Consider the following 18,955-nt stretch of genomic DNA (forward strand, 5'->3'; position numbering starts at 1 on the left):
AATCTATATAGCAAGTTGTTCTCTTCTGACTGTAAAGCTATACTGGGTGTTGGTCTGACCTCAAAGTGTTCTGAGACTCAAGCTGTGGCTTGTATGTTGACCTGTATCCTACAGGTGGCCACCTAAACATGAGTGAAGATTAGTTATCTAAAACACCACTCAAAGGGGGCGAAGGTCTCTCCACTTAGGCAGAGGGCCCATTCATGATGGTAGACTTTGGATCTCCTAGTAGCCACACCCACCCAGAGATATGTACCACACCAAGACTGGCTGCCTACTAAAGGGACAGGAGGCACACCTCAGTTGTCACAAGCATGGAGGCTGGTAGTGACCCTGAGATGTGAGGGGAGCCAAGGCACCCAGGTCTCACTGACTTCTACCATGACTCAGAGAGTACCTGCTTTCTTTCGCACTAAAAGGGCTCTCTTAGGAGGCAGCCTGGCAGTGGTGACACTGACACACAAGCCCATCAAATAGTTAAGAGACTTTATTCTAATAGCTATAATTACAGTGCTTGTCGAAATGAAAACTGAAAACAAGTATACAAAACAGTTGATTACTAATTGTGTATTGAAAGCAGTAAGAGGTTCCACAACACCAAATAAACCAGTTCTGAGATTTCCCAAGATAAATTTAACAGCTCCAGCTTCTTCAGTGTTTATCAAAATACAAAAGAAAAAAGTAGAGGTCGTCTTTCGATGGCAAATCGGACCCTTGCAGGCTGAGGGAGAAAGCTACTTCACACATGGAGATGGGGGTGCTCCAGGATGTGGGTCTGGAATGGATTGACCCTCCCAGCTTGCACGCGCTCCTGCTGGTGAGACCCAGGCCTCCTGCCAGCGCGTCCAAGTGGGCCCAAGAGTAAGCTGGGTATGTAGACTGCCACCTGGCCCGGCCGCACACCAAATACAAGCCGGGCCCTGCACCCCACAATGGCTCCCAGCCCACCCCTAGGTGACCACGTGAGCACAAGTACAAGCACAATGCTATGGAATGCAGGTGACCCAAAGACAGGCGAGTCACGGGGGCTCTACTGTGACCATGCAGCGGATGGTGGTTTGTCCACCTCTCCTGTTTCCACGGGGGAACAGGTGATCCAGTGGACTAGCATTCAGGCCATTACTGCAAAACCTACACTAGGCATAGTCTCCGTTCTGTGTGTTCAAGTGTTCTTGTCCTGTATTTTTTTTTTTAACTATTTTAAAAAATGCACTGAGTTTGGGTAAAAACCAACCACCAAATGGATACTGACATCAGTCTACAGCCCAATGGCTCCCGAAGGCCAGGTGCCCCTACACCCAAATCCCTTCTCAGTACTGACAGTGAGTTGATTCTCTTTTTACAATAAAAAAGCTAAGTAATATTGCATAGGAGTACCAGAAACTGCCTCAGTGGAAACAGAAACTATTTACATTAAATAAAAACCTGGCTGCAGGCTGCGTCTGCACATGTACAGCACGGTGCGATGCACACTGTGACCAACCCATGGAGACAGCTTCTGGCACTCAGGACCACAGAGTCGCACGTTTGCCACATGAGAGGAAAGCGGAGGGCGGAGAAGAGGAAGTGAGGGGGAGGGAGGGGTCTGGTTCACTTCTGGTTCCGGAGCTGATTGGACAGCCAGTCTAGTCCTTCATAGAGCCCGTCCCCGCTGGTGGCACAGGTGGCCTGAATGTACCAGTTCCTGTGGCGTAGAGAGTGCAGCCCCAACTTGTCTGTGATTTCGGCCGCATTCATGGCATTGGGAAGATCCTGAGGGAAAGGAGGAATTAGTGGCAGGGACTCACAGCAGCCAGTCACCCAGGGCAGCCTCTCACCCACCCTCTCTCTTCCCTGACACAGGCTCTCCATCAGGGGAGGAACTTGCTGGTGCCTACCTGCTTATTGGCAAACACCAAGAGAACGGCATCCCGGAGCTCATCTTCAGCTAGCATCCTCATGAGCTCTTCACGGGCCTCATTCACACGCTCTCTGTCATTGCTGTCCACTACGAAGATCAAGCCTGCAACACAGCTACATTACTGCACATACCAAACACCCCCTCACCTGATCCACCCACAGGCCAGGGATCCAGTCCTCCCACTGGCCATGATACTTAGCGTGGCACTATGCCCTGAGACTGGCAAGGCCATGAGGCTCAGTGAACAAGAGCATCCCTTTGAGGAAAACAAGAGGAATCCAGGAAAAGAAATGGCCCCTCACCTTGGGTGTTCTGGAAGTAGTGGCGCCACAGTGGCCGGATCTTGTCCTGGCCGCCCACATCCCACACAGTGAAGCTGATATTCTTGTACTCAACTGTCTCCACGTTGAAACCTGAGGGCAAGGTTATAGCTGAGTGCCCTCTGTATTCCAGAACCCCAAACCCAACCCCCACTACCCTGGTCCTGGCCCAACTTCTCACCAATGGTAGGAATGGTGGTCACAATTTCACCCAGCTTCAGTTTGTATAGAATTGTTGTCTTCCCTGCAGCATCCAGGCCCACCATGAGAATGCGCATTTCTTTTTTGCCAAAAAGGCCCTTGAAGAGGTTTGCAAAGATATTCCCCATGCTTGTGGACAGGTGGAAGCAATACTGGCCAGAGACCTGAGGGAAGCAAGTTGTTACAGTCCTGTTAAGTGCTGCCAGTTTAGGCCCTGGGGCAAGACAGAGACACACCTACCCAGGAGTCCCCACCCCACACCTTCTCCCATCATCCCTCCTGAGAAATCTCATGGGGGAGGGGAGACAATTCAATCTCAGGTGGCAGAAAAAGAACTTTGTCCACCAAATAGATGTCCTAGGTCACCTACAGGCCATATACTAGCCTAGGAAGGCACAGATAGCAGAACCCCTTGTTTCCCAAGTCTGTTCACCTATCTGAACATCTAACTAGAGCTGTGCACACTCACACTTGGGAGCTGGCATGCTTGCTCTCCAAAAAGAGTGCTTTGAGAGACACACGAGGCCTCTTACAACCTAACAGAGTTCTTGACAAGATTGGAAAGAACCACCTTACATCTCTATCTTACTTCAAAGTGTTAAAAGTACTACAAATTACTAGAGAGCTGGTCACATTCTAGGCTCAATACTACAGGCTGTATATTTCATCACCCCTTAGTGACAGCAGGACAAGCCCAGAAAGACTGTGGTGTCATCCAGGTCATGGGAGACAGTCCCCCACGCCCCCCGAGACGGGGTTTCTCTATAGCTTTGGTGCCTGTCCCGGAACTAGCTCTTGTAGACCAGGCTGGCCTCGAACTCCCAGAGATCCACCTGCCTCTGCCTCCCGAGTACTGGGATTAAAGGCGTGCGCCACCACCGCCCGTGGGAGACAGTTGTTAAGGCAATGTTCTATCCATCTCAAACAGCCCAAGAAGGTAGAGACTGAAACAGTAAAATGATGGCAAAACATTCCTTTGAAGACCTATACAAAAGGATGCTCCTAGGAGGACAGGCAAATGTGAGAATGTGTTGCTGCAAGGGCATGTATACATTCAGTAGGGCCCACTGGCAAAAAATAAACACTAGGGGTGCCAATCAAGTAAGCTGTCACCAATTTACCAGAGCCTATCAGATGTTAAGGGCTTTTGCAAAGGATAGTAAGGCTTCCAGGGCTCTGGTCTCATCATCTGGTGGCCACTTTTATTCTTCACTTGTTTTTCATTCAAATGTATTTTACTGCTTTATTAAACGCTGAATGTTAGCTCCTAATAAATAGTAAAAGCAAATAGAAGGCCATGGAGCCTTCAGAAAGAGATATGTCTATGGACTATCCAAGGCTGCTAACCACAAGAAAATGAACAAGCATGGTGTAAGACAGGATGACAACACTTCTCTATATATTGTCCCTCTGTGCTACTATAACAGAACACCACAAGCTGGGTGACTTAGTAACAACTTATGAGCTGGACATCTTAAATCATGGCCTGGCAAGTTAAATGTTTGGCTCTAAGATATAGCCTTCAGCTGTATACGCCAGAGAGGAATGGCATGGGTCTTATACGGTAAAGTGAATGTGAACCTATTTTCCAAAGCCCATTTCATTACAGTCATCCATTCTTGGGGATGGAACTTTAAGAACCAAACACCTGCCCAACAGAAAGGTTCAAATTCCTATATACGAACTTCAGGGTATATTAAAAACGAAGGCTTCCGCCGGGTGGTAATGGTACACGCCTTTAATCCCAGCACTCGGGAAGCATAAGCAGGTGAATCTCTGTAAATTCGAGGCCAGCCTGGTTTACAAGAGCTAGTTCCAGGACAGGTTCCAAAACTACAGAGAAACCCTGTCTTGAAAAACCAAAAAGAAAAGAGAAAAAAAAAAGGCTCCCAGAAAGAATAATTAAAAAAAAATATATAAACAAACATAAGACACAAGAAGATGACTGTAATTCAAATACTTGGGAGGCAGAGGCAGGAGGACAGAAAGTACGAGGCTAGAACATCTAGTGAGATTGTCAAAGAAAAAAAAGAAGAAAAATCTGGGCATGTTGAGTCACGCCTGTAATCCCAGCACTAGGCTGAAAAGCTGGCAGATTCAAGTTTGATGCCCGCCTGAACTAGTGTGAGACCTTGCTTTACAAAAACTAAAAAAAATGAAATCGATGGCCAAGAAGAGAGAGGGTTTGGGGGGACAGGAAGACAAGATGGGAGAGGAGAGTGGAAGGAAGTGAGAAGAAAAGACAGATGGACAGGACAGATTGACAAAACTACATAGAGAAGATTCTTAGCTAGGCAGGAGGAACACATGCCCTAAGAGCTGAGGCCTGCTGCCAAAACACTCTGGCAACGCAGTATTGGTGGGAGGACAATTCTCAGGCAATACTCTTTAAAAATTCTGAGATTATGGCTCTTGACCTTTAACTGCTATCAATTACAGATAGGGAAGAATAACTAATTTCAACATGGCAAAGCGTCCCCTGAGAATTCAAACCAGGCAGAAGGAAATGAGCCCAAGATGAATTAAGAAGAGAGTCACTAGTTGCCATAGAGCAGGGAGCACATCACTTAGCTGTTTCTATGAGGAGGTCTGGTGATGTTGGGGAATTGGGAGAGCGAACAAGTACAGGCAAAAATCTAAGGAGGCAACACACAATTTACTTTAAGCAAAAAAGGCCTACAGAAGCAGATGGCTATCTATTTGTCCATGCAAATAATTCCACCTTCTAGCCAGATGTGGTGGTGGTGGTGGTGGTGGTGGTGGTGGTGCACGCCTCTAATTCCAGCTGAGATAGGCAGACCTCTGTAAGTTCAAGGCCAGCCTGGTACACAAAGTGAGTTCCAGGACGACTAGAACTGTAAGAAAGAGAAACCCCACCTCAAACAACAATCACAAAAAAATTCCACCTTCCTTCCAAATCACAAGTGATTATCAGTGGAGAAACAATGGTGCCCAGGGTGTGCATGGGAGGCTGGTGAGGCAGAGGGAGTATATAAGACAGTTCAGGTGCTATGTAGAAACCAATAGTATCTGCTGTATGTGATAGTGCTCACCTATGATCCCAGCACAGTAAGGTTGAGGCAGAGTTCAAGAATAATCAATCTTTGGTAATAAATAGTGAGATGGCTAGTCAAGGCTAAGCTGAACTACATGAGACCTTGTCTCAAAAGGAAACACCTCCCCCCAAAACAACAAAACCCACAAGAACACAGAGGGGAGGGGTACCCGTACTCTAATTAAGTCCCTACAGTAGCAGGCAGATACCCTAAATAACTGATTCCAGTGGCAGGGATCTCAGCCAAGTTTGATTGCACAGATGCATGACTGCCTCATTATCCATGACTACTGGCAATCCAGTGCTGCTTTCTTACACATGATCTGGCATGGTCCACAGCTGACTGAGTGTGCTCTGCCTAACCTGCCATTTCTACAGATGAGCCATGGAATCAACAGCAAACATTTTCCTTTTTTCTTTCTAACAAGAATCACCGAAGGGAAAAGCAGTCACACAATTCAATGATGAGATGAGCTCCTGATTTAAGACACTCAACAAACAAGCATGTAGACCACCCCCCCAGCCTTATCAGCACTTATGCATGCATCAGCATTCTTAGTGTCCTCGTGATGCCACATCTACAGCTTTTAGAACAAACCCCAAACCAAGAAAGACCCCACAGAGAGAAAAGCACAGTGGCTACATGGGCCAATCACCACAAGGGGCTCTGGGCACAGGCCCTCACTGCATGTGCACAGGCAAGATCCTGTCACTTTCCCTCCACAATCCCACAAACAAGCCAAACCTGCTTTTCAAGTTCCTCTGCATTACTCCATTAGCAGGCAGTGAAAACAGACTTCCCAGAGAGCTCTTGCTGGTTTATTCTGCCTCCCAAGTCACCAAAGCGACTGGCTTAGGAAGGCAGACCCACAACCATCAAGTTGGAATGGGATCAAGAAAGTTCATTCTTTAGGGAGGAGAGGACAGTGGCAACCACACTCCCCACACCGCTCTATCAGTAGCAGGGCCTTACCGGCCTCTTGAATGCAGGTGAGAAAACAGGAGTGAGTCAACACCTACTTCACAACGATGAATGAATGCAACCTAACTGGTCTGGCAGCCAGGAGGGTCCACCATCCTCACCAGACTTAGGGAGGCCCAAGCACAAGTCAGACAATCTTCTCTGAACCAGATTATGTAGGCTTTGCCGTTTCTATCTAACTGTTGACACTATTTCTCTGGGCTGCACAATGTTCTTTCCTGAAAAGGACTCATACTACCTGAATGAAAAGTTGGTGACATTTTAAAAGTCAGTTCCTTTTAGGGAGCTAGAGAGACGGCTCAGTGGGTAAAAGCATTTACCACTGTTGCAGGACACCAATTCCATTCCCAACACCCACATGACAGATTACAACTGTCCTTAACTCTAGTTCCAGATGTGGAACCCTCTTCTGGCCTCTGCAGGCACTGTGCGATACACGTAGGCAAAACATACATTTTTAAAAAAAAAAAAAAGGACAAGATCTCTCACTGACCCTGGAGCACACTAATTCAGCTGGAATGGCTTAGTCAAAAAGTTCTTGGGTAATAAGTATTTCCTGACTCAGTCAACTCCTTAGTTTCTCCCTGCTTTAAGACAAATTCACTGCAGAATAAATTACATATATTTAGCTAGGCATGGTGGCATATACCTTTCATCTTAGCACTTGGGAATCAGAGGCAAGAGGATCTCTGTAAGCTCAAGGCTAGCTAGCCTGGTTTACTTAGTGAGCTCCAAGGTAGTCAATGCTACACAGTGAGATTCTGTCTCAAAATTAATTAATTACATATGTTCAACCACACAGATCAATACTGTATACTCAGCTGTCATATGAGGAAAATTACCAAATCTGAAATTTTGAAAGAACCTGAACACACTATAGAACACTTTTTAGCTAAAGTTTTTAGTAATGAATACCAGTATTCCAACAATGACAAAATCAGATACATGAAAACCTGAACCATCTCCAAAACTGGATGCCTGCAACAAAAAGCAGGCTTCTTTAGTGTCATATGCAATATGGCCACATGTTAACATCTGTGTATAGTGCTTTCTGTACATCAACGGGGATTGAGTATTTCTGTTCCTAAAGCCTCAGGTCTTCCCGTTCCCCTCAGTAAAACATTTTAGGCAGGCTTGTATGAAGGTCTAGTATGTTCATACAATTCAATACTGTTCTACATTTTGTCATTATTTCATAAAGTTTGCTTAAGAGGAAAACTGAATGTGCTGATACTAGGACAGGTAGGCACTCCTGTAAGGACAAAACTGTGACTCAATAGCATGTGCCAGGACAGGAGCTGGAACACATGCCTGTTCTGCACACTGCCTCCCTGAAGCTTCTTGTCTTCTGAGTTAAAGAAAGGGGAAACCCACCTTGTCTGATGTGGATAGTTGGGGTGATGAGTGAAAATGAAGTTAGATCCACATTCATGCAAATCCCTCTGAGCTGAGTTTTTGAACTATAGTAACAAGGACACTAAACCTTGTCTTTATGTCGCTTCTCCCTTTATTCTACTTTTAAGCATTACCATTTCTTAACATAACTACCCTCAAAATATGTCATCAAACATTCACAGCCACATTAACTCTATATATTAGCAGCTCTAAGTAAATACTAACAACTGGACTACCACATGGCCTGTAACTAGAGTTACAATAAGGAATTCATGAAATACAATTTTTGGAACTTGTAAAGGCTCCAATGGGGAAACATCTTGTCATGTATCTGTGCACATGTTCTTATAGCAGATTGTTGTTCTTTGTGTCTTGTCTTCCTCTCAGCAACTAATACTGACTTGTAACTAGGAGTCGGGGCTTCCAGAATAAATTCCACATTTTCTGGACTTTCCTGCAGCACTGTATGCTCAAAGCACCTACCCAGGAGTAACAGAACCCACACCCTAACACAGGAGTTCAACCTGTAGGTCAAGACCCCTTTAGGGGTCTTATACCAGATATCTTGCTTATCAGATATTTATAATTCAAAACAGTAGCAAAATTACAGTTATGAAGTAGCAACAAAATAATTTTATGGTTGGGGGATCACCACAACACGAGGAACAGTATAGTATTAAAGGGTCCAGCATTAGGAAGGTTGAGAACCACTGCCTAACATATACTGCTACCATATTTCTACTTTGGCAGGGGTATTTATCTCATTGGAAAAACTCCAAAACCACAGATCTGGACTTGGAAACAGCTCAGCAGCAGAGCATTAGGTTTGCTCCCCCAAACTTTAGACAAAACAAAGCAAGAAACAGAAACAAGCACCATCCCAGAAACACATCTAAAAAAATGGTAGAAAGTACAGTAAAAGGACAACACAAGATGCAAGTGAAAAACCAGCATGACTAAGTCAGGAGACAAGGTTCAGTCCAGCCCTCCCTAGTGACTCTGCAGCCACTGCTCTGACTAGCAGACTTCATACCTTAGCCTACTCAACATGGCCACAAGACTACCAGCCTGGGATCAGTCTGGTGTTTCCAGGGAAGACCCCCACTCTGACTCTTAGTAAGGTCCAGACCTAGCCTTTTAGGCCTCAACCTTCTTGAGCACATGGATGGAGCATGCACCTGTTTACAGGAGACAGTACCTGTAGACAGGAACTGAGGGGAAATGACCCAAGATCATACCCTGATCTCCTACCTTGAGATCCACAGAGGACTTATTTGTTAACATGCACTTTCTTTCTTTTTTCTTTTTTTTTTTTTTTTTTTTTNATGGGGCAGGCACACACATCACAGTGTGTACACAGAGATCAGAGGACAAGTCTGTGGAGTTGGTTCTCCCCTTCCACCTCTACAGGGTCCCAGGGATCCAGGACAGATCTTCAGGCCTGCACAGCAAGTGCAATCTCGCCAGCCTTGTCATAACCCTGATTTCAAACAATCTGAGTAGAATGTACCTTGTCATCACTGTTTAAAACTGCCTTTTCAAGACAAGCAATTGCTATGGTGCCAAGTTTGATCTTAAACTCCTGGCTCAAGTGATGCTCTTGCCTCAGTTTCTCAAGCAATGAAGCACAGATGAACACCCGAAAGGTGTAATACTGTTCAATTCCAGACTTCCTAAAAATAGCTTTTTTTTTTTTTTCGAGACAGGGTTTCTCTGTAGCTTTGGTGCCTATCCTGGAACTAGTTCTTGTAGACCAGGCTGGCCTCGAACTCCCAGAGATCCGCCTGCCTCTGCCTCCCGAGTGCTGGGATTAAAGGCATGTGCCACCACCGCCGGCAACACGCACTTTCTCAAACCACTGAGGGCTCCTGCAGAAGCAATGAGCCTAGCCTCAGGGTGGCTGTGGCTTCTCCATGGCACCCTGCTCCCCTGTTCCTCGCAGAGGCAGAATAGGCACAAAGCCAAGACAAATATCATACCCAAATTAAATATCACCACTCCTGTGCTCAGGAGGAGCAGAAGGACCCGGAAGAGCTGGCAACCAGGACTCCAATTTCTGTTGCAAGGCAAATCAAAATAATGCAACAACCTTACCAACTTACCTCTTCCTTTATGAGCTACCTACCCCCAATACTAAGGAACAAACGAACGAACACACATTCTCCACCCCCTTCCCCCCAGGCTCTTTTCATACTGAAGAAAAAGGGAACTGGAACAACCAAAAGCTAGTTTATGGTGCTTTCTTAAAACAAGCTCTTCCTCAAATCAGCTACAGTGGGCAGGGCACCCTTTTACTAAAACTCAACTTTAATGCTCTGTCTAGCCCTACTTCAGACAAAAAGGCTGATTGCTACTGGGGAATGTATTGAGTTAGTCAATCTTCAAAACTTGACTTTTGGTGCCATGATGGCTCAAATTTGTAACCCCAGCATTCTGGAAACTGAGGTAGGAATGTGCTGAGTTTCAGGGACAGCCTGGGCTATAGCTTGAGATAGTCTCATGACAACAAAAATGAGGGGCTAGAGATAGCTCAGCTGTCAAATATTACTCTTGCAGAAGGCCAGAGTTCAATTCCCAGCACTTATGTCAGGCCGCTCACAACTGTCTGTAATACAGCTCCAGAAGCTTCTGATACACCTCCACCTGCTTCAACATTCCACTCTCACACACATACACACAATTAAAATTAAAAACATTAATAAAATGTATTTTTTATTAATACAAAAACCTTTATTTCTACCTTCAGGGAACTTTGATTCAGAGGGTAGGGAGTGCCCTGCCCTTCTTCTGAACACTTGTTCTTCAGGAGGAAACAAAAGAATGAAGTGTACAGGAAGGCTGAGCTGTCACTAGGCTCCCTCAGCTTGACTGCAGTCTTGCCCCACCCAGCTGGAGCGAGGCACACACACAGGACAAAGACCACATCCCCCAGGTCCACTGTTCTCACTTAGCCAGGCACTGCTGACCACACACTACTCAACTTCTATTTCTCCACTATCCCGACGTCAGAAAAGCTTTTCTCTGAAACACATACCTGTTGATGCCTCCTTGCCTTAGTTTTCAGTCCTCCTCTCATGTGACCAGCACCTAGCGCATTTTCTAACAATTGGCCCCATTCTCTGGGTAAGGATCCTCCATGTTGTCATATCCAGCTTTTCCACCAAATCTCCCTCCTCCCCAAATTTCCACCCAGTTCTTCAGACTCAAACCATGGAGACTTGCTACTACCCCGAACTAACTCAACAACTGAATTAATCAGGTGCTAAGTGACACCAGTGATGTTAGGACCCTCATCCCTTACATTCAGTAGCCATGGGGCTGTTTGGTACCCACTACACCCCCATCCTTTTCTTTTCTTTAATTTATTTATTTTTTTTTTTGAGTTTTTCAAGACAGGGTTTCTCTGTAGCTTTGGAGCCTGTCCTTGGACTAGCTCTTGTAGACCAGGCTGGCCTCAAACTCACAGAGATTTGCCTGCCTCTGCCTCCCGAGTGCTGGGATTAAAGGCATGCACCACCACCACCGCCTGGCTCCCACCACACCCTTTAATCCACTAAATTTGACATCTGGAAAAGAAGCCAATAGACAACCTGACATTTGCACAAGACTGAAGATACCCGTCAGTCTGCCCCAACAATGACATCACAGGGATACAAAGGGAAGTTAATATCTAGTGAAACTCAGCTTTAATGCTAGGCTCAGCCATTCTTATACACAGGACAAAGGGAGGTGGCTAGCCACTGAGGCACTAAATGCCAAGCACAGTAATCTCAAGGACATGCCACCTCAACTTTTTTCCTAAATGGAGAACAACTTTTTGTGAGGCGCTGAAGAAAACAAAATTCACTGCCCTTGACTACAAGGTGGTTAAAGCTGGGGTTCCTGGAAGACTTGGAACATCTGTTAAAATTATGCCAAAGAGCTGCTTTATCTTTCTGTGATCAAGCTTAGGCTATCACAGAGGGATTTTCCACCTACAAGAAAACCACACAAGTGGCTAAGTGCCAGAGAGCGTTGCCTTCCTCCTGAGAGAACCAAAGGGTTCCTACAGATTTGAAAATATCCTTTCTGAGGACTGCAAAGCTGCTCCAGAGACCAGGACCACTCTCTCTCTAGTCCTACCCTCCCACACTGCTCCCTCTAGTTTCCAAACTCAGAGTACATTTACCCAGCTCAGAGCCCTTGTGTCAGTTGTCCTGGGCTACTAAAAGGCCTCTAGTTCCTGCCTCAAACTTGCCAAACTTTTTCTATCACATCTCTGCATAAATATCACCTGTGAGATGACATTTCTGCCTCCTTGGATAAGCCCCAGGGGCCTGCCATGTCACTCGTAGGAGTGTCAGGATGAACACAAGAACATGCATGGCAAGTAGCTTTGTGTCCGTCCAATGCTAAGGTCACCTCCTCCACTAGACCCCTCACAGGTGATTCCTTATTAGAGAGAAAGCAATGTTGTTGTTTTTTTCCTTTTTTAAAAAAAAAAAAAGGTTTATCAAGGCTCTGGAATTGAAATAAAGATTACACACCAGCAGAGAGAATAATCCTAATGACTGTCAGGGAAACTACACAGTCAACAAGCAATGTTGCACTATTTTAAACTATGCTCAGTTGTGCATCTGTGTGAAAATCCCTACACCAGTAACATCTAGAGACTCAGGTGTGTAGAGACCTGGGAGCTGAAGGCAAAACTATCGAGGAAGCAAGGTATGTATCAAACGTACCCCAAGAACTGCTAGCTCTAAGCACACATTTCAGCTGATCACCTCAGTCTGTCCAAAGTCTGATATGACCTTAACAGAAGAACTGTTAAAAGCTGAAAGTAATGCCAAGCAAAATTTCACCACCAAAGTCATTATTAGATAAAATATTTTAAATACAAGCTGTTAGACTCAAACGAAGAAAAAGTGCATTCTTATCTACAGAACAGGAGGCTTCAGAGGAAAACACACTTCAGGCCATCTAGTACTCTTCACTCTCCTTCTTCAGCAATGAGTCTCACCAAAATCTAGAAACCCTTTTCTTGGCCACAAGCACCTAAATCATACCAATAGAACTTAGAAGGAGAGGAGAGAAAGAAAGAAAAACTTGTCAGAGGACACCTACAGATCTGGGCCACAAACTTCCCTGTTTCAGTATATGACATTGAAAAAAAGAAAGAAAAAAGTATGGGGGAGTTCAAGACACGGTTTCTCTGTATAACAGCCCTAGCTGCCCTAGAACTAACTCTAGACCAGGCAAGCCTCAAACTCACAGAGATCTGCTTGCCTCTGCCTCCCAAGTGCTGCTATTAAAGGCATGTGCCACCACTGCCAGGCGGACAAAAATATTTCGACAACTGATACTAACAAAAAGTTATTGTTTAACACACAGTCATCAAGCACAAAGAGCCTTTTGGAAAGAGCTCTAGCTTGCCAGCATCCCTTTAATAAAGGTATACTTACCTTTATAGATAGATATTAAGAAGGTTTTCTATCACACACTTCCCACTTCCTGAAATGTGCAGCGATAATAACCAAGTCCCACTTTACTCATTCTATACAGCAGCAATTCCCAGATTCTCAGAAATATGGTGAGCTGCTTGCCATATAAACTTAATCACCCATCTGCTGTCTGTAAAAATATTCTGCCTAAGACGGGGGCACACACCTGTAATCCCAGCAGGCTTTTATCTCCAGGGGCTGAGGCAGGAGCATCAAGTTTAGAGCAAAACTCTACTACACTGTTAAACTTTTCCCCATGAACAGTACCAATAAAATATAGGCCTAGCATCCTATTTTCTGTCAATTCCCCTTATCACTTAAAACTTTCCCTATTATCAGGGCCTGCAGGGAGTGATGCTCTTCCTAATTACCAATGTTGAATAAAAAAAAAAAAAATCAGGAAACAGAATCAAATAAGAATGTAGTGGAGGCTGGGCCCTAAACAGTCTTACCACTTCTTTATATCTGATGCAGGACAGGTGGTGAACATCTAAAATGTCCTCCTGGAAATAAAGAGCTTGGATGTGCCCACAATAACAAGTTTTCCAGCCAGGCCATTTGACCCACCTAGGAAGGCTGAGTTACCTTTCAAGACATTGACAAGCAACACCACAAGCTATTATTACCTGTAATCTTCAATACTGGACACAAATCTCAGTGTGTAGTGACAACACTAATGTGCACACACACACACACCAGCTATCCTGCACTTCTCAGCAGGCAGTGTCAAATCTTTTCAATAGTAGATACAACATACACACACACACAAAAGCACTCTTAGTGTCAGATCTCAACACAAAGGAATGTTCCTATTTTGCTCCTCACTATCTCTGACAATTTCATGAAGATCAAAAGTCAAAGAAATGCATAAGAGGCAACAGGGACAGACCATGAATGCAATGCAACCTACAGCAGGCTGAAGTCTGATGGGCTCCTCAGTGCAAATGACACACAAAGGCCCTGTGATTAAGAGTAGATTTAAACCTGCACATCTAGCTGGGCAGTGGTGGCACACACCTTTAATCCCAGCACTCGGGAGACAGAGGCAGCCAGATCTCTTGAGTTTGAAACCAGCCTGGTCTACACACAGAGAGTTCCAGGACAGCCAGGACTACACAGAGAAACCTTGTCACAAAAAGACCCTGCACATCAAGGTAACATTTAATTCAAAGAATCTGAAAAACATTGACCCAACACTCTCAAACCATTCTTAACAAGCTATTGCATGAACCTGCACAACAAGTCTTTTCTCTTGGTTAGGCTGCCTGACACTGGGTCACCATAGTTGCTACAGGCCTAATTTACCTTTACCTTAAAAAGTTGTAGTTTGAAGCCTGCCTGATCCTGGGCAGAGGTAGCAACCCAGTGGAGCAAAGATTTTCAACACTCTCTCTACAAGGCACTATTGTGCAAGAGGCATAGTGGGCATCACAGCTACATGACTTACAATCAGAACTGTGTGTGAGGGGTACAGAACTAGTTACTGCTCCTTTCCTTTCAGGATGAGTAGACCGAGTATGAGTCAGCTGTTATTCACAGTTAAACCTTGTGTGTGTGCTGTGCTGGAGATCCAAACCAAGGGCTTCACGCAGGCCAAGAAAAGCATTCTACCCCTAGCTCTTAAACCTTTTGAAGTAGCAATTCTGCACATTTGCCTCACAAGCAAGAGAGCAGGGTGGTGATCTAGTGACTCGTGTTCAACAGATACTAAGGATAAGTGATAGACAGTCCACTAAGAGAAACCTTTATAACAAGGAGACAAGGCAGTTCCAACAATGTAGCTCACACATCTGTGACCGGCCCTTCCCACACTCAACTCTGGAGAAACAGAGGAACCAGGTAGTAACACTGTTGATCAAATCTCGGTCTAGGCCGTTCGTGATACTGCTACTGAAAGCTCAAAAGTAAGGACATTACAGCCAGTCACCCATGGTAGATGCTGTCGACACTGACTACAGAGGGAGGACATGGAACCAGCACCAAAGCACCACGGCATCCCAGCCTTCTTCTTTCTGATCCACACTGCAGGAAACACCAGAATCAGCCTGCAGGGAAAACTGCTGACCACTAGATGTGAAACAAGAACAGCAACGGACTACTCCAACATTGGCTGTGGCATCAGCTACTGGGCTCTCCGGTGACTTCTGGGACCAAGAGCAGCTGCCCCTTCCTTGCCTCGCAAAACAGCCACTTGTCGGATGGCGAATTCCTCCTTGACGAGAGCTGGTTCCCTGGCACTTAGGTACCATACAACGGCTCAGCTTCATCAGCTCCATTCAGTTCGGCATGGCATGACCACCCTGACTGGACAGTCAGACCGGGGTACTGGATCTGGCCTGTTAGCTGCAGATTGCTCAGGGACTGGAAGCAGACTGTCCCACGGCCAGGCTAAAGACTCCCCAACTCAGAAGGGCCCTTCTAACCCACCCAAAACTGCAGCAAGAGGGTCCGTCAAGAGGCGAAACGAGGCTCAATTCCTCCAGAGGCCACCAAGCCCCGGAGTGCAAACCTCAATGAAGATCTGGCCGGTGAAGTGTGGGGCCAAAATCACGGCTCACAGGGGGGCAGAGTGGGCACCCCGGGATCCCTTGAGATCCACATATGCGCTTGCTAGATCCCAGCACCGGGTTCAGCAGTCCCGGGCCCCTATCCACCTGCCCCATCCCGTCCCCCCCTAAAGCTCCGATCCTCCGGGCCGACGGGAACCGGGCTCGAGAAACAGAGGAGGAAGACCTCGGTACCTGAGTGACCTTGACGCCGTCTCAGAGCCACCCAAGCCTCAGCTTCCCCCGCCCCAAGGCCCGTCCCGTCTCTGACGCCGCCGACCACCAGCCCTTCTAGCAGGAAGACCCCCGTAGCCGGGCTCCCGGGCCGCGGAACCTAGGAGAGGCGCAGAGAGGAACAGCAGGAAACCTGGCTTCCTGGAGAGGAGCCGGCGTCCAGGCCGGACTTCCGGGCTGCGGCCCGCGGCGGGCGGCCAGGCGTATGGGCCGCGGAGTGGGGGAGGGCCGAGCGGCCGTGGGCGACGCGGGACTGGGGGAGCCCCGATCCTCTGCCCGGCCTGTCGCCAGGTCCACGGGACACAGATCCCGGCCCGCCTGACCAGACCGGGCCCTTAGCCGCCTGCACTGAGCGCCCCTCGACGCCCACGATGGTCAGCCCGTGGCCTCCCCAGCCTCGGCCCCAGCGCTCCCAGCGCCTCACCTCCGCGGCGGCTGCTCCCAGCCAGGCGTTGGTTTCGCTCCCACAAGATGGCGGCGCTGACGGCAGCCACGTCAGCGCCTGCCGCGGGGCACGCCGGGGGAAGAGGGCGGGCGCTCCTGAAGCCCCGCCCCGAGATAAATGGCGCTTGCGCGTCCGCACCGGGTAGCCTTCACGGGGCGGAGCCAAGGTCGCTTGGCTTCCGGATCGCGGCCGGGACTAGCACACCGGCTCCCCGGACTAGAACGCGCATGGGTGTGGTGTGTGGATTTCCGTGTCCAGCGACGCGTGCGCACGCTCGTCTTCCTGCGCAATTCCAGCCCATTCCGCGGATGCGGGGTTGAGGACAGTAAGCGTTCTGTTGTGGAGCGCCAAGGTCAGCGTGGGAAGGTCGTGTCAGCACTGGGGGGTGTGATGTCCCTCCCAGACGTCTCCAGAGTCTGATGTTTCAGCTGGCCCTGAGCACTGAAGATAATGATGTGACTGACGGGTGCTAAAGCGGAAAGAGGCGCCGGCCAAGTGTCAGATACTCGCCATGTCTCTCCACTGGCTTTGGACCTTTGTGCACGCTCAGAGCTGACCCAGAGAACCAGAGACTTGCGTGGGGTTAGCGCTGCCCGAGAGGGTATTCTAGGTTGCCCCTGATGTGGAGACGGGACTCCTGAAGGGTGCTGGTGAGGAAGAGCCTGTTCCATCGCCCTGGGAAGCCTTCCCTGCCTGATCAGAAGCAGCAGCATTCTGCGCCTTCCCCCATCTCTGCAGGACTCAGACCCAGGCTCTGTCCACCCTGTCCAGTTCTTCACCCCATTTGTTGTGAAGAGTCCCACAGGCAAGAGATGTTGAGGGACCTAGGACTTTTTTTTTATCATTATTATTATTTATTTTTTAATCTGTTGAGTTGGCAGGAGACAGTTCTGTTACCTGGGCCTAGATCAGTCACTCCTGTGTCCAGGCACAAGGTGCAGGGCATCCTCACTGTTTTGGGCTACCCTTTTAAGTGCCACGTCTGTAAATTTCTATGGGGGTAGCTGCCTGTTCTTTCCCACCCTCAACACACAAGTATTCATGTATACTTGGGCCATGCTGGCTCTTCATGCCCTGGAGAAATTGCAGGATATCCCAGAGACCTGTGATCCCAGCCATATAAGCCTGTCACCCTGGTGGCGCATATCTTTAATCCTACAACTAGCGTGGTAGAGGCGGGCTGATCTCTGAGTTCGAGGCCAGCCTGGTCTAGGAGAGTTAGTTCTAGGACAGTTAGGGCTGTGACAGAGAAGCCATTTCTGGGGGTGGGGGAACGAAAGGCCAATAGCAAGGCAGGAGCAAGGATAGGTGGGGCTAGCAGGCAGAGATTATAAATAGAAAGTGAGGGGGGCTGGAGAGATGGCTCAGTGGTTGAGAGCATTGCCTGCTCTTCCAAAGGTCCTGAGTTCAATTCCCGGCAACCACATGGTGGCTCACAACCATCTGTAAAGAGGTCTGGTGCCCTCTTCTGGCTGCAGACATGCACACAGACAAAATAGTGTATACCTAATAAATAAATAAATAAATAAATATTTTTTAAAAAATCTGAAGTGAAATCTGGGAGGAGAGAAGAAGAGAAACAAGAGAAGGAAGACATCAGGGACCAGCTACCCAGCTACACAGCAAGCCACAGAGAAAGAAGTAAAGAAAGGTATACAGAAAAAAAAAGATAAAAATCCAGAGAAAAAAGGTAAACAGGTTAACATAAGATAAGAAAAACTGGCAAGAAGCAAGTCAAACTAAAACCAGGCATTCATAACTAAGAATAAGCCTCTGTGTGTAATTTACTTGGGAGCTGGGTGATGGGTCCCTCAAAAAGTCAAAAGAGTAAAACATCACACAATAGTTACCAGCCAGGAACCAAATTCTCTTTCTGTTCCTAAAGAGACAAAATTGTGGCAAAATAGGGACAGAGTGCTAGTCCCTCCATTTATCCTAACTTGACCACTGTACATTCTAGTCATGCCCAAAAATTTACCATGTACCCCATAATTAATTATTTGTGCCAGTTAAAAACTTAATAGCCATTGTAGATAAATTTGAAGTGGACCCTACTACTAAAACCTAGATAGGCTTTCCTTACCTCACCAGGTCAGGTTAAACCTCCAGTGAAACTTTCATATTGCACATAAATTTTGTTGAATTGTATATTCACTAAGTGTATATATCTTTTTCAAGATTTATTTTACTATTGTATGTGAGTGCCTGCAAATATGTATGTATACCATGTGGGTGCCTAGTGCCCAAGGATGCCAGAAGAGGGGTCAGATCCATTGGAACTGGGGTTATTGGTGTTTATGAGCTGCCATGCAGGTGCTGGGAACCAAACTCAGGGTTTTTATGAGAGCATCAAGAAGTCTGATGCACAGAACCATCTCTCCAGCCCCAAGTGTGTAT

The 18,955-nt window shown here is 47.0% G+C and overlaps 1 protein-coding gene across 2 annotated transcripts; it reads right to left on the reverse strand.

Moving 5' to 3' along the window:
* Positions 1–472: 472 nt before the first annotated feature.
* Positions 473–16,675, reverse strand: Arf1 (ADP ribosylation factor 1). 2 transcript variants are annotated; one of them, XM_050163564.1, is made up of 5 exons: positions 16,538–16,675; positions 2,402–2,585; positions 2,203–2,313; positions 1,878–2,002; positions 473–1,752 (listed from the first exon to the last, which is right to left on the reverse strand). In XM_050163564.1, the coding sequence occupies exons 2-5, from the start codon at positions 2,547–2,549 to the stop codon at positions 1,591–1,593; spliced, it is 546 nt and encodes a 181-aa protein (XP_050019521.1). In that variant the 5' UTR covers positions 2,550–2,585; positions 16,538–16,675; the 3' UTR covers positions 473–1,590. The 2 variants fall into 2 exon arrangements, with proteins under 2 accessions (XP_050019521.1, XP_050019522.1); XM_050163565.1 differs by lacking the exon at positions 16,538–16,675 and adding an exon at positions 16,075–16,211.
* Positions 16,676–18,955: the final 2,280 nt, after the last annotated feature.

Source organism: Alexandromys fortis, unplaced genomic scaffold (genome assembly GCF_014885135.2).
Source record: "Alexandromys fortis isolate MF-2015 unplaced genomic scaffold, M_Fortis_MF-2015_v1.1 scaffold_149, whole genome shotgun sequence".
NCBI lineage: Eukaryota > Metazoa > Chordata > Mammalia > Rodentia > Cricetidae > Alexandromys > Alexandromys fortis.

Coding starts and splice junctions, on each gene's coding strand:
- Arf1 (XM_050163564.1), bottom strand. CDS start 2,549: ATGGGGAATATCTTTGCAAACCTCTTCAAGGGCCTTTTTGGCAAAAAA. Junction 2,314..2,401: donor GACCACCATTCCTACCATTG/GTGAGAAGTTGG, acceptor CCTTGCCCTCAG/GTTTCAACGTGGAGACAGTT. Junction 1,753..1,877: donor TGGTGTTTGCCAATAAGCAG/GTAGGCACCAGC, acceptor CCTTTCCCTCAG/GATCTTCCCAATGCCATGAA.